Raw genomic sequence first — 14,569 nt, forward strand, 5'->3', positions numbered from 1 at the left:
TTTCTGAAGGAAAGTGCCTTCAACATAGGCCTCAAATAATTTCTACACATAGTTTTTCAAATGCAGTGTCTAGGCTGGGTGCGGTGGCTCACGCCTATAATCCCGGCACTTTGGGAGGCTGAGCGGGGGTGGATAACCTGAGGTCAGGAGTTCGAGAGCAGCCTGGCCAATAAGGCAAAACCCTGTCTCTACTAAAAATACAAAAAATTAGCCAGGTGCGGTGGTGGGCATCTGTAGTTCCAGCTACTTGGGAGGCTGAGGTGGGAGAATATCTTGAACCCAGGAGGCAGAGGTTGCAGTGAACCGAGATCAAGCCATTGCACCCTAGTCTGGGCAACAGAAGGAGACTCCCAAACAAAACAAAACAAAAAACCTCAAAGCACTGTCCAACACACAGTCGTAGATAACTGATAAAGTACAAGATTGGCAATTGGCAGGGAAAAAAGACAAATAATAGAAAAAGATCCATAAAGAGTTCAAATATTGAATTATCAGATGTAGACTTTTTAAACAAATAGGCTGAATTTATTTTATTTCATTTTATTTTTATTTATAGATTACAGTTAACCCTGTGGAGCAGAGATAACTCCTAGGCAGTGCACCCAGAGTCAGCCTGAATTTTTTTAAGGCAAACTTGTGGATATATTCAATGAATTGGAAACTATGAAAAGCAATGTAGTCTATTTATTATTATTATTATTTTTTCTGGGACAGAGTCTCACTCTGTCATTCTGGCTGGAGTGCAGTAGCACGATCTCGGCTCACTGTAGCCGCCGCCTCCAGGGTTCAAGTGATTCTCCTGCCTCAGCCTCCTGAGTATCTGAGATTACAGGCACGTGCCACCACACCCAGCTAATTTTTGTATTTGTAGTGGAGATGGGGTTTCACTATATTGGTCAGGCTGATCCCGAACTCCTGACCAATCTGCCTGCCTTGGCCTCCCAAAGTGCTGGGATTACAGGCGTGAGCCACCACGCCTGGCCTACGTAGTCTATTTTTAAAATAACGAAACAGAACTTCTAGGGAAAAATGCAATAACAAACATACATACATGTGTACATACATATATAAATGCTTACAAGCTAACTTCAGCAGATAGGTTTAACGACAAAAAATATAAAACTGAAGAGGGAAGTAGGGAATTGGGAAACAGGACTGAAGAACGTAATTCTGCTACAGGACAGTGAGCCCCAAAATTGGGGCTTAGCTCTGAAGGGTTCTCAGCTTCACCCAGGAAAGAATTTAAGGACAAGCCTGTGGTGTTAAACAGCAATCTTATATGAATAGCACCTCTCCTTGCAGAGCAGGGGTAACTTGTAGGCAATGAGCCCAGAGTTTGCAATGTGTGGGCTGTTGACAACTCTATCTACTTGTACCCACTTTCAATTACTTGCAAATTAAGGGGCAAGCTAATGTAAATTGAGGGCCAATTATTTAGAAAGGTCTAGGAAGTTACTGCGCCTTTCCAAGGCAATGACCCGGAAAATTTGTTGTCATGGAAAGAGGCAGTAAATTCCGGGTCGTTGCCATGGCATTTGTAAACTGTCATGGATGGCGTTGTGGGTGTGTCCAATGCTAATGAGCAATGAGGGCGGCTAGGGATTGCTTTTGTCGCCATCTGCTGGTTTCCGCCGGTTTCTTCACTTCATCCTGTGTGGACCGTCTTCTTGGGTCAGCAGAGTTGTGACTAGACGACAAGTCCTGCTGGTCTCCTACCTCCTTTCCAAGAGACAAAAAGATGGGATGTGCAGAGGAATAGAAAAGACTCAGAAAACATATTTTAAACATCTAATGAACATTTTGTCAGACAGCCAGAAGGAGGAGTGAGAGAACGGGCAGTGACAACATTGAAGATGGAGTGGCTGGAAAGAGGACCTTTAGAGCACCACCCATGAGCCCATGAGCATGGGGCTGCTGTAAAGAGACAGGGTGGTCGCCATGCTCCTGCAGCCCAGTGGGTTCCTTTTTGGAATCAGAGAATAAAAATAAAAGGGCCGAATTCCACCTCCAGTCTCATTCTTGGCTTCAATGTTTCCCCTCCAGATGTCTTTTTATGTCTTTTTCATCTATTTCCAGTAGGTCCTTATTCTGTGGGAAAAAATTAAAAATCCGGTGTTTATTTTGGATTTCACAGACACAGCAGGCACAGTCCCTAGACAAAAATACATAACTCAGTGCTCAAGAAAGAGTTTTGTGTTTCCTGGCACTGTGGATGTTAGAGGCACCTGGGACAGGGAGCAGATCCCTCTGGAGTCTGAGTGGCAGGTCTGCTGCCTGCAATTGTGTGGTTTGTGCACTGTACGAAGGTGCCTGCTAAGAGAACAGGGTCCTGAATTCCAGCCGTGGCTCTGCTTGACGAGCTGTGTGCTCTAGCTAGGGCCTAACAGAAGGCTGCCTGCTACCAAAGGTGTTTCACCAAGGTATGAGGCCTGCATTTGCCCAGAGCAGGCCCCTTTTCTGTTTTGCACAAAAGCACTCATTGATTAATGGTGTTCCACCCAACTGTTCACTGGAGAAGTGTCTAACAAGAGACAAATCCATTCTCAGGTACTTTGCAAAGGTCAACCAAGGCTATGTAATGGTGTGTGTGGGTGGTACAGCATGGTTGTAGGGTGGCCAACTGTGGGAACCCCACACTAAGGGGCTTCCTGCCATGTGTGGCTGCCATGCTAAAGTCAAGACAGTGTCAGCAAACCCAGATGGTCGGTCATCTTACTCTCAGAGCTCCCTCAAGTTTGGGCAGCTCTTGACTGTCACTACAGAAACGACTGAATTATTGGTGTTGCCCTTTCCCTTCTCCTGTTGTTCCCTTGCCTTGTGCTGACACTTACGTTTGTAGGGCACAGACCATGTCGCAGCAGGAGGAATTCTCCCCATACAAAGTTCTATCTCTGACCTTCTGGTTGTTGTACAGAAAAGTACTAATATTTTATGGCCAGGTGTGGCGGCTCATGCTTGTAATCACGGCACTTTGGGAGGCTGAGGCAGGTGGCTCACTTGAAGCCAAGAGTTTTTTTTTTTTTTTTTTTTTTTGAGACTGTGTCATTCTGTCGCCCAGTGGAGTACAGTGACACAATCTTGACTTACTGTAACCTCGGCTTACTGCAACCTCCACCTCCTGGTTCAAACGATTCTCCTGCCTCAGCCTCCCAAGTAGCTGGGACTACAGGGATGCGCCACCATGCCTGGCTAATTTTTTTTATTTTTAGTAGAGACAGGGTTTTGACATGTTGGTCTGGAACTCCTGACCTCAGGTGATCCGCCCACAGGCGGAAGCCACCGCGCCCGGCAAAGCCAGGAGTTCTTCTTCTTTTTTTTTAATCAGAAGTATGTGATGAGAGAAGCCAGAAGTTCAAGACCAGTCTGGGCAACATAATGAGACCCCATCTTACAAAAAACAGTAAAAATTAGCTGGTGTGTGCCTGTAGCCCTAGCTACTCAGGAGACTGAGGTGGGACAATTTCTTGAGTCCAGGAGTCAAGGCTTCAGTGCGAAATGATTGCACCACTGAAATCCAGCCTGAGTGCCAGAGCAAGACCCTGTCTCTCTAACAACAACAAAAAACTAAATGAAAATATTTTAGGCCAGGCGCGGTGGCTCAAGCATGTAATCCCAACACTTTGGGAGGCCCAGGGGGAGTGGATCACCTGAGATCAGGAGTTCAAGACCTTGTCAATATGGTGAGATCCCCGTCTCTACTAAAAATACAAAAATTAGCTGGGCATGGTGATACGTGCCTGTAGTCCCAGCTACTCAGGAGGCTGAGGCAGGAGAATCGCTTGAACCTGGTGGGGCGGAGGTTGCAATGAGCCAAGATCACACCACCGCATTCCAGCCTGGGGGACAGAGTGAGACTCTGTCTTGGGGAGAAAAAAAAAAAAAAGAAAAGAAATAAAAAGAAAATATTTTATGGTACTAAATTTCTTGCCAGTGTATTTTTCTGTACATATTTTTATATAGTTCAGAACAGATTGTATAATTTTATATCTAGCTTTTTTTAACTTAACATTATAATGTGAACATTCTATTAAAATGTTGAAAGCATTTTTTTTCCTAGACACAATGCTCATTGACTACATTCTGTTCCATCATATGGCTGTATCATAGCTTGACCATTCCCGTACCAGTCATCTAAACTGGGGTCAACAAACTTCCTTAAAGGTCCAGATAGCCAGGCACGGTGGCTCACACCTATAATCCCAGCACTTTGGGAGGCCGAGGCAGGAGGATCACTTGAGTCCAGGAGTTTGAGACCGACCTGGGCAACATAGCAAGACCCCCTTTCTCTAAAAAAAAGAAAAAAAAAAGGTACAGATAGTAAATATTTTAGGCTTTATTGGCCATATAGTCTTTGCCCTTGTAGCACGAAAGGAGCCATAAGCTATAAACAATACATACACGGGTGTGGTGTATTTAACACAACTTTACCAAAATAAAAGGAGGACTGCATGATTCTGTGGGTCATGTAACCGAGTCCAAAGTGTGTACCACTCACTGCATGACATCTAATAAGTCAAGAGACAAGGGGTTGAGGCAAGGAAAGTGACTTTGATTCAGAGAGCCAGCAAACCAAGAAAATGGAAGAGTAGTGTCCTAAAGAACCATTTTAAGTCAATACAAATTTCAGGCTCCTTTTATGTGAGGGGAAGAGGGAAGGAGTTGAGGTCAAGAAGTGGCCAGTGATCACAGACATCGGGGTGGCAGCAAGGGTCCAAGAAGGTGGTGAAACCTTGTCCTTGGTCAGGTCACAATGCTCTTGTGAATCTTTAACATAACATTATTACTTGCATACATCCTCCTTATCTCCTCAGGGGTTAGTTTTGGGGGAGGTACTATTACCATCCTTACTTTAAACTATAAACTAAATTCCTCCTATAGTTAGCTTGGCCTATGTGCAGAGATAAGCAAAAGCAGTTAACCTAAAAGATACAGGTTATCACTGCAGGGGGGTTAGGAGCAAAATGGAGTTGGTCATGCTAGGCCTTCTTGTCACTGTTACAGCTATAGCTTGCTGATCTCTGGTTTAGACTATTTCTAATGTTTGGTACTATAAATAATGCAGCTAATGAACATCTTTGTGAAGAAGTCCTTGAACATGTCAGATTATCTCTTAGGAAACAATCCTGCAAATTGAGTTACTACAACAAAAAAAAAAACTATGGCTATTTTTAAGGTCCTTGATCCATAATATGGGATACAAGTTGAAGTAGCTCTCTGAACAGCCACCTAACCTTAACTCAGCATCATTCTTGGACCCTGCCTATGTCCCTGGGAATCCCTGGAACTAACATTTCTTTGGTTCTGGGTTTTGCTTTGTTTTTTTTCCCTAAAGAGTTGGGGTCTCACTCTGCTGCCCAGGCAGAACAGTGGCACAATCATGGCTCACTGCAACCTTGAACTCCTGACCTCAAATTATACTCCCTCTCACCCTCCCAAAGTGCTGGGATTATAGGCATGAGCATCTGTGCCCGGCCACTTTTCATTAGTGCTAAGCACACATCACCAAGTTCAGTTTTCCTGAGTTGCCTCCATTTCTCCAGATCATTCAGCCCCTTTACAATGGACAATTATGCTAATCTATTTCTGCTTCAATAATCTATCAATATCTATGTGCTACCTTTTCCTTCCCAACCCAATTGTTTAAAGATGACAGGCTAGGCTAGACACCATGGCTCATGCCTGTAATCCCAGCACTTTGGGAGGCAGAGGCAGGAGGATCTTGAGCCCAGGAGTTTGAGACCAGCCTGGGCAATATAAGGAGACTCTGTCTTTACAAAAATAAAATTAGCCACACATGGTGGCACACACCTGCAGTCCCAGCTACTTGGGGCTGAGGTAGGAGGATTGCTTGGGCCTGGGAGGCAGAGGTTGCAATGAGTCATGATCAGGCCACTGCACTCCAGCCTGGCAACAGAGGGAGACCTGTCTTCAAACAGAAAAAAAAAAAAAAAAAGACAGGCTAAGCACGTGTACCTATTCAGGCTCCTTCTGGAAACCCCACGAAAATGACAGCAAAAGGATTTTTTATCACATAAACCCCATACAATTGATTAAATTTGAGGGAACATTACAAATAAGGAAATTCTATCATTTGCAACAACATGGATGAACCTGGAAGATATTATGCTAAGTGAAATAAGCCAGATTCAGAAAGACAAATATCACATAATTTCACTTATATGTGGAATTTTAAAAAGTTGAGCTCATAGAAGCAGAAAGTAGAATGGTGGTTACCATTGTACTGGTAACCACCAGTGGGAGGAGGGGAGTAGGGGAGATGTTGACCAAAGGGCACACATTTCAGTTAGCCAGGAGGAATAAGTTTTTGAGATCTATTGTACATGGCGACCATAGTCAATAATAATGTATATTTTGAAGGAGCACCTGGAATTTTACCCCCAAATATGGCTCCCTGGTATAATGAGTATTTTGAACTAAATGTCCTTAGTGATCAACAGATGCTAGAAGAAAGCTTTTCTCTGTCTACATAAAGACCTGAGGGATCCAACAAGGAAAACAATTACTAAGTTTTTATGCCATTTCTCCTATTAATCTGCATTTTGTGAGTGATTTTTTTAGTGATTCTTCAGAGAACAAAGGGGAAATTTTTTCCTGGCCCCTACAGTTTCAAAATTGTAAAAATAATAACAATAATAATTTTTTGAAATTAAACATATATTTTTACTTTTTTTTTTTCATCAGAGACAGGGTCTTGCTATGTTGCCCAGGCTGGTGTCTGGAACCCCTGAATTCCTGGGCTCAAGCAATCTTCCTGCCTTGGCCTCTCAAAGTGTTGGAATTACAGGTATGAGCCACATGCTTGGCCAAGAATAGATTTTAAATGTTCTCAATACAAAGAAAAAGAAGTACATGAGGAGAGGGATATGTTAATTAGCTTCATATAATCATTCCACAATGTATACATCTATTAATATCGAAACATCGTATTTATTCCATAAACATATATAATTATTATTTGTCAATTAAAAATACAAATTTTCATTTAAAAAATTGAAGGGCTGGAAAACAGGATAAATAGCAACTGACTTAGCAGGCTTGTGAAGCTGAGTCTTAAGCCAGCAGGGGTGAAAGTTAAGAAGCAACTCAACTTGCACTGAGACTCCCATAGAGTTTTGTGACCAGGCTTTGGTAGTACCAGCTACATCTAGTATAAGTGGGGGTGCATGTAAGACTGAATACAGGAGGATTAGTTGGAAGTCAGTAAGAAGTAGTTAGAACCCTAAATCTCTCCTGCAAGTCCACACAGCCAGACTGTACATCCCCCACCCCAGAATAAGACTGTAAGTTGAAAACAAAAGGTCTCTGGATAAAGGGATACCAGGCAAAATTGGGGTTGAGGTACTATACTGAAAACAATACCATACTGGAAGATTATTTTCTGTGGTTCATATAATACAAAAGCCCAGCCAAATAACCTACGAAGAAGCCCACGTTCCAGATTTTTGTCTGAGACCTGAAAAAGAAACAAAACAGAGATCAAAGAAAACAAAATAAGTAAAAATAAATAAATAAAAGGAAGCCCATGTTGACAACTCCACCTCATGTGCTCAGAGCTTCCAAGCAGCCTTTTAGCTCCACATTAAAAAAAAAAAATGAATGGAAAACCAAGGATCACCACACATCTGAGAAAAGCCCCTAATAAAGATAGAGACCAAAACAGGAAAGAAAGAAAAAAATAGAGGAAACGAGACTACGCAGAGAGAAATTAAATATTAATGGACAAGAAGCTGGGCGCAGTTGCTCACACCTGTAATTTCAGCACTTTGGGGGGCCAAGGCAGGAGGATCGCTGTAGGCCAGGAGTTCAGGACCAGCCTGGGCAACATAGCGAGACCACCTGTCTACAAGAAAAAAAAAAATTAGTTGGGTGTGATGGCATATACCTGTAGTCTCAGCTACTCGGGAAACTGAGGTAGGAGGACCACTTGAACCCAGGAGTTCCAGGCTGAGATAAGCTATGATCACGCCACTGCACTCCAGCCCAGGCAAAGACACTTCAACTCTAGAAGAATGAATATGATTTTGTTGGATAGAGTTGAGTTTTTGAAGGCCACAGATCACTGTGATATAAAAGATTCTCTTGTCAATCCCAAAAGAACCAATTTTTGCCCCCTTGGGGGACAACTGCTGCCCCTCTTAGAGACCCCTTCTCTACTGTTATGCACGCTTTAGAGCAATAAGACATTGCATCTGTGAAATAATAGGTTACTATTTTTAAAATGAACACTGAAGTGAGAAAGAGAAGTAGCTCAGAGAAGTCTGAAAAACGTGTGGTATGCAAAATTTATCAGGCCCAGAGAGACAGAATCTTCAGAGAATGAATCTTCAGTCACACCCACCCCTCCCCAGAGAGCCGTGCCTAGGAACAATTGTTTAAAGACATTTTGTTCTTTCTTTCCTTCCATGTAGTTTCCAGACTGGCTGATAAATTACCTAAAATACTATCACAAGTTGCACAATATGACCCTCACCCATTATCTTCATGTTCCTGGAATTTGTGATACAAGGAACAATATATGCCAATTAGTAGTTTATGTTCAATTTAGGAACTGCCCCTTCTTTTTTCCTTTAAAAATCCACTTGTTGGCCAGGCGCGGTGGCTCAAGCCTGTAGTCCCAGCACTTTGGGAGGCCAAGACGGGCAGATCACGGAGGTCAGGAGATCGAGACCATCCTGGCTAACACGGTGAAACCCCGTCTCTACTAAAAAAAAAAATACAAAAAACTAGCGGGGCGAGGTGGCGGGCGCCTGTAGTCCCAGCTACTCAGGAGGCTGAGGCAGGAGAATGGTATAAACCCAGGAGGTGGAGCTTGCAGTGAGCTGAGATCCGGCCACTGCACTCCAGCCTGGGCGACAGAGCGAGACTCCGTCTCAAAAAAAAAAAAAAACCCACTTATTGGCCAGGCGCGGTGGCTCACAACTGTAATCTCAGTGCTTTAGGAGGCTGAGGTGGGCGGATCATCTGAGGTCAGGAGTTCGAGACAAGCCTGACCAACATGGGGAAACCCTGTCTCTATTAAAAATACAAAACATAGCTGGGCGTGGTGGTGCACACCCGTAATTCCAGCTGCTAGGGAGGCTGAGGCAGGAGAATTGCTTGAACTTGGGAGGCAGAAGTTGCAGTGAGCCAAGATTGCACTACTGCATTCCAGCCTGGGTGACAAAACAAGATTCCATCTAAAAACAAAACAAAACAAAACAAAAAACCCCACTTGTTGATTGCTTGAAGTCAAGAGTTCAAGACCAGCCTGGTCAACATAACAAGACCCTGTCTCCAAATAAAAACAAAAACAAAAACAAAATCCACTTGTAAGTGCTGCTAATCACAGCATATATTCAGGGCAACTTAACTTGAATCTGTGTCTCCAGGGCTGTAGTCCTCAAATTTGGCCCAAATAAACTCTCTGCTTATATTAATTTTGCCTCAGTTTATTCCTATAGGTGAACCAATAAAAAAGAGCTCTTAGAATTGTAGTGTTACCAGAAAGGGGTCCCAATCCAGACCCCAAAAGAGGGTTCTTGGACCTTGCACAAGAAAGAATTTGGGGCAAGTCCACAAAGTGAAAGCAAGTTTATTAGAGAAGAAAAGAAACAAAAGAATGGCTCCTCCATAGGCAGAGCAGAGGCATGGGCTGCTCTATGAGTATACTTATGGTTATTTCTTGCTTATATGCTACATATGGGGTGGATTATTCATGAGTTTTCTGGGAAAGGGGTGGCCAATTTCCAGAACTGAGGGTTCCTCCCCTTTTTAGACTATGTAGGTTAACTTCCAGGCATTGCCATGGCATTTATAAGTTGTCACGGTGCTGGTGGGGGTGTCTTTTAGCATGCTAATACATCATAACTAGTATATAATTGTTACCAGCAGCAAATCCACATGGGGCTGCAGCAACTAGATACTTGCTTCCTCAGAGGACAGAATTCAGCCAAGGGGCAGAAGTAGGTTTAAGGCAGAGGGAGAGACTGAGACAACTTTTAGAGCAGGAATGAGAGTTTATTAAAAAGTTTTAGAGCAGGAATGAAAGGAAGCAAAGTCCACTTTGAAGAGGGCTAAGTGCATGACTTGAGAGATCCAAGTGCCCTGTTCAGCCCTTGACTTGAGGTTTTATAAATGGGTATGGTTCCAGGGTTTCTACTTCTCTTCCCTTAACTCTCCCCTTGGGGTGGGCTGTCTGTATGTGCAGTGTGTTTACTGAAGTTGTATGCATGCTCAGCTGAGGCAGTTTTCCCTTACCAGTCAAGTGTTCCTAGAGGAAGGTCATATACCCTTAAACTCTGCTGTTTTGCCTCTTAGTGAACATGCCTTAGCCCACTTGTCCAGCTCCAAAGATCTTACCAGGAAGCTGCTGATTACCAGTTTTAGGTGTTTCCTTTCCCTTTTTTCTTTGAGATGGAGTCTCACTCTTGTTACCTAGGCTGGAGTGCAATGGTGCAATCTCAGTTCACTGAAACCTCTGCCTCCCAGGTTCAAGCAATTCTCCAGCCTTGCCTCCTGAGTAGCTGGGATTACAGGCATGCACCACTACACCCGGCTAATTTTGTATTTTTAATAGAGATGGGGGGGCAGGTCTCACCATGTTGCCCAGGCTGGCCTTCAACTCCTGACCTCAGGTGATCCACCTGCCTCAGCCTCCCAAAGTGCTGGGATTACAGGCATGAGCCATGGTGCCCAACTAGTTTCAGGTGTTTTCTATCTATTGGGAGATTGTCTTTCCCTAGCACTGGCTGCAACCAATTATTATTTTAGAGAGACAGTTTAACAACTGCCTGACCATCATCTGATGGTCACCTGACATTCCTGGAGAGGGGGCCCTCCCCTGCCCTGCTCATGTCTGCCTAACTGCTGACTCTAACATAATGAACAGTGAGGATGACCAGAGGTCACTTTCATTACCATCTTGGATTTGGCAGGTTTTGGCCAGCTTCTTTACTGCATCCTGTTTTCTCAGTAAGGTCTTTGTGACTTGTATCTTGTGCCAACCTCCTATCTCATCCTGTGACTAAGAATGTCTAACTTCCTAGGAATGCAGCCCAGTAGGTCTCAGCTTTACCCAGCGTCTATTCAAGATGGAGTCACTTTGGTTCAAATGTCTCTGACAGTAGGAGCCAAGGGAAAAACTTCCCCTTTGTCCTCTGAAGGTTTACTGAAAAATCAACTCACAAAATGCAGATTAGTAGGAAAAAGGCATAAAAACTTATTAATGTGTACACAGGGGAGAATCAGAGTGATCACTCAATATCCCAGTGGGGCCCAGATACTTACATAGCCTTATTTGAGAGGGAAGTGAGTAGAAGGGAAATATAGGTAATTACGTTGAGGTACAATAAATGATTACTAGGGAGAATGAATGGATCAGGGAACAGAGATTAACTTGTAAATGGTTCTCTTTGAAAAAAAGATTTTATTTATTTTATTTTATTTTATTTTATTTTGAGACAGGATCTTGCTCTGTCCCAAAGGCTGGAGTGCAATGGTGTGGTCACAGCTTACTGCAGCCTTGACCTACTGGGCTCATGTGATCCTCCTGTAACCACCCAATGGGTTCACCTTGCCTGCTGCCTAGACAGAGCCAATTTATCAAGACAGGAGAACTGTAGTAGAGAAAGAGTAATTCACACAGACCCACTGTTTGGGAGACCAGAGTTTTATGATTACTCAAATAAGTCTCCCCAAGTATTTGGAAATAAGAGGTTTTATTGTTGCTATTGTTGTTGTTGTTGAGATGGAGTTTCGTTCTTGTCACCCAGGCTGGAGTGCAATGGCACAATCTTCGCTCACTGCAACCTCCGCCTCCTGGGTTCAAGTGATTCTCCTACCTCATCCTCCGAGTAGCTGGGATTACAGGCACAGGCCACCATGCCCAGCAAATTTTTGTATTTTTAGCAGAGACGGGATTTTGCCATGCTGGCCAGGCTGGTCTCGAACTCTTCTCAAGTGATCCACCCACCTCAGCCTCCCAAAGTGCTGGGATTACAAGTGTGAGCCACTGCACCTGGCCAGGAAATAAGAGTTTTTAAGGACAACTTGGTGAGTAGGGGAAAACTAGTGAACCAGGAGTGCTGATTGGTCAGGTCAGAGATAAAATCATAGGGAGGTGAAGCTGTCTTCTTGCACTGAGTCAGTTCCTGGGTGGGAGCCACAAGATCAGATGAGCCAGTTTATCCATCCGGGTGGTGCCAGCTGATCCATCAAGTGCAGGGTCTGCAAAACATCTGAGCACTGATCTTAGGAGCAGTTTAAGGAGGGTTAAAACTTTGTGGCCTCTAGCTGTATGACTCCTAAACCATAATTTCTAATCTTGTGGCTAGTTTCTCAGTCCTACAAAGGCAGTCTAGTCCCCAGGCAAAAAGGGGGTTTGTTTTGGGAAAGGGCTGTTGTCATCTTTGTTTTAAACTATAAACTAAGTTTTAAATTATAAACTACTTTTTTCCCAAAGTTAGTTCAGCCTACGCCCAGGAATGAACAAAGACAGCTTAGAGGTTAGAAGGAAGATAGAGTTGGTTCGGTCAGATCTCCTTCACTGTCTCAGTTATAATTTTGCAATGGCAGTTTCACTCCCACCTCAGCCTCCTAAGTAGCTGTGACTATAGGCACATGCCACCATGCCCAGCTAATTTTTTTTTAGAGAGACGGGGTCTCACTGTGTTGCCCAGGCTTGTCTCAAACTCTTGGGCTCAAACAATCCTCCCTGCTCAGCCTCCCAACGTGTTGGGATTACATGCATGAGGCACCACACCTGGCCTTTTTTTTTTTTTCTAAGTTTTTTGTTGTAGGTTGTGCTATGTTTCCCAGGCTGGTCTCGAACTCCTGCCCTCAAGCAATTGTCCCACTTTGGCTCCCCAAAGTGCTCTTTGGAAATTGAGCCTGAGAGAAGAATATTATCTTGTGAATAAGTCTGTTTAGGTGTGGTTAATTTCTTGCTCTTCTTTTCTGCAATAGATGAGAAAGCAAGAAGCAGAAGGAAAAACGATTGTTTTCCTTGGTGGGTCCTTCAGGTCTTTATGTAGATAGAGAAAAAGTCTCTTCTAGCATCCATTGATCTTTTAGGATCTTTAATTCAAAATACTCATTATACCAGGGAGCCATATATTGGGGTAAGGTTGCCTTGCCTGTACTCCTCCAGAATTTATTTAATTTTTTTTTTTTTTTTTTTTGAGATGGAGTTTCGCTCTTATTGCCCAGGCTGGAGTGCAATGGCGCAATCTCAGCTCACCACAACCTCCACCTCCTGGGTTCAAGCGATTCTCCTGCCTCAGCTTCCTGAGTAGCTGGGATTACAGGCATGCGCCACCACGCGGAGCTAATTTTGTATTTTTAGTAGAGACGGGGTTTCTCCATGTTGGTCAGGCTGGTCTCAAACTCCTGACCTCAGTGGTCCACCTGCCTCGGCCTCCCAAAGTGCTGGGATTACAGGTATAAACCACCACACCTGGCGGTTTTTTTGTTTGTTTGTTTGTTTTTTAGAGAAAGAATCTTACTCTGTCACCCAGGCTAGACAGTAGTGGAATTGTCATAGCTCATTGCATCCTTGAACTCTTGGGCTCAAGGGATCCTCCCAACTCAGCCTCCTGAGTAGCTGGGACTACAGGTATGTATCACTATGCCTGGCTAATTTTATTTTACTTTTTTTTTTTTTTTTTGGTAGATATGGGGTCTCGCTATGTTGCCAAGGCTGTTCTTGAACTCTTGGCCTCAGGTGATCTTCCCGCCTTGACCTCCCAAAGTGCTGGGATTACAGATGTGAGCCACTGTGCCTGGCCTCCTTCAGAATTTAAAAATATGAAAGCAGAAGTTAGGAACTCAATGAAAAGACTGTAAGTTGGAATGAGTGCTGTGGCTCCTGCCTGTAATCCCAGCACTTTGGGAGGCAGAGGCAGGCAGATTACTTGAGGTCAGGAGTTTGAGACCAGCCTGGCCAACATGGTGAAATCCTGTCTCTACTAAAAATACAAAAATTTGGTAGGTATGGTGGCATGCACCTGTAATCCTAGCTACTCGGGAGGCTGAGGCAGGAAAATCGCTTGAACTCAGGAGGCGGAGGTTGCAGTGAGCAGAGATCACACCATTGCACTACAGCCTGGGTGACAGAGTGAGAATCCATCTCAAGGAAAAAAAAAAAAAGATTGTAAGTTAAATCTCCTAGAAAGCAAAACACTTCAGAGATAGTGAAAAAAGAAGAGCACAGATTGTAAATTTATAGCATCAGTACAGTAGGTTCAACATTTTTATAATGAGGGGGCACACGCCTGTAATCCCAGCACTTCGGGAGGCTGAGATGGGTGGATCACTTGAGGCCAGGAGTTTGAGACCAGCCTGGCCAACATGGTGAAACCCTATCTCTACTAAACATACAAAAATTAGCTGGGCGTGCTGGTACGCACCTGTAGTCCCAGCTACTTGGGAGGCTGAGGCAGGAGAATCGCTTGAACCTGGGAAGCAGAGGTTGCAGTGAGCCAAGATCATGCCACTACACTCCAGTCTGGGTGACAGAGCAATACTCTGTCTCAAAAAAGAATAATAATAATAATGAAACCACCTTTGCAAA

General features: G+C 43.9%; 1 protein-coding gene across 2 annotated transcripts in view; it reads right to left on the bottom strand.

The window, feature by feature from the left end:
- Window positions 1-14,569, bottom strand: part of METTL6 (methyltransferase like 6) — a 50,740-nt gene that overhangs the window by 3,784 nt on the left and 32,387 nt on the right. The window contains exon 6 of one of the 2 annotated variants that reach the window (XM_009201751.2): window positions 4,529-7,474. The exons of the other annotated variant lie outside the window; for it this stretch is intronic. Coding sequence (XP_009200015.1) covers window positions 7,437-7,474 — 38 coding nt within the window. The 3' untranslated portion in view covers window positions 4,529-7,436. Of the gene's footprint in view, window positions 1-4,528; window positions 7,475-14,569 lie in introns of those variants that run through there. 2 annotated transcript variants of the gene reach the window in all.

The sequence above is a fragment of the Papio anubis genome, chromosome 2 (assembly GCF_008728515.1).
Source record: "Papio anubis isolate 15944 chromosome 2, Panubis1.0, whole genome shotgun sequence".
Classification (NCBI taxonomy): Eukaryota; Metazoa; Chordata; class Mammalia; order Primates; family Cercopithecidae; genus Papio; species Papio anubis.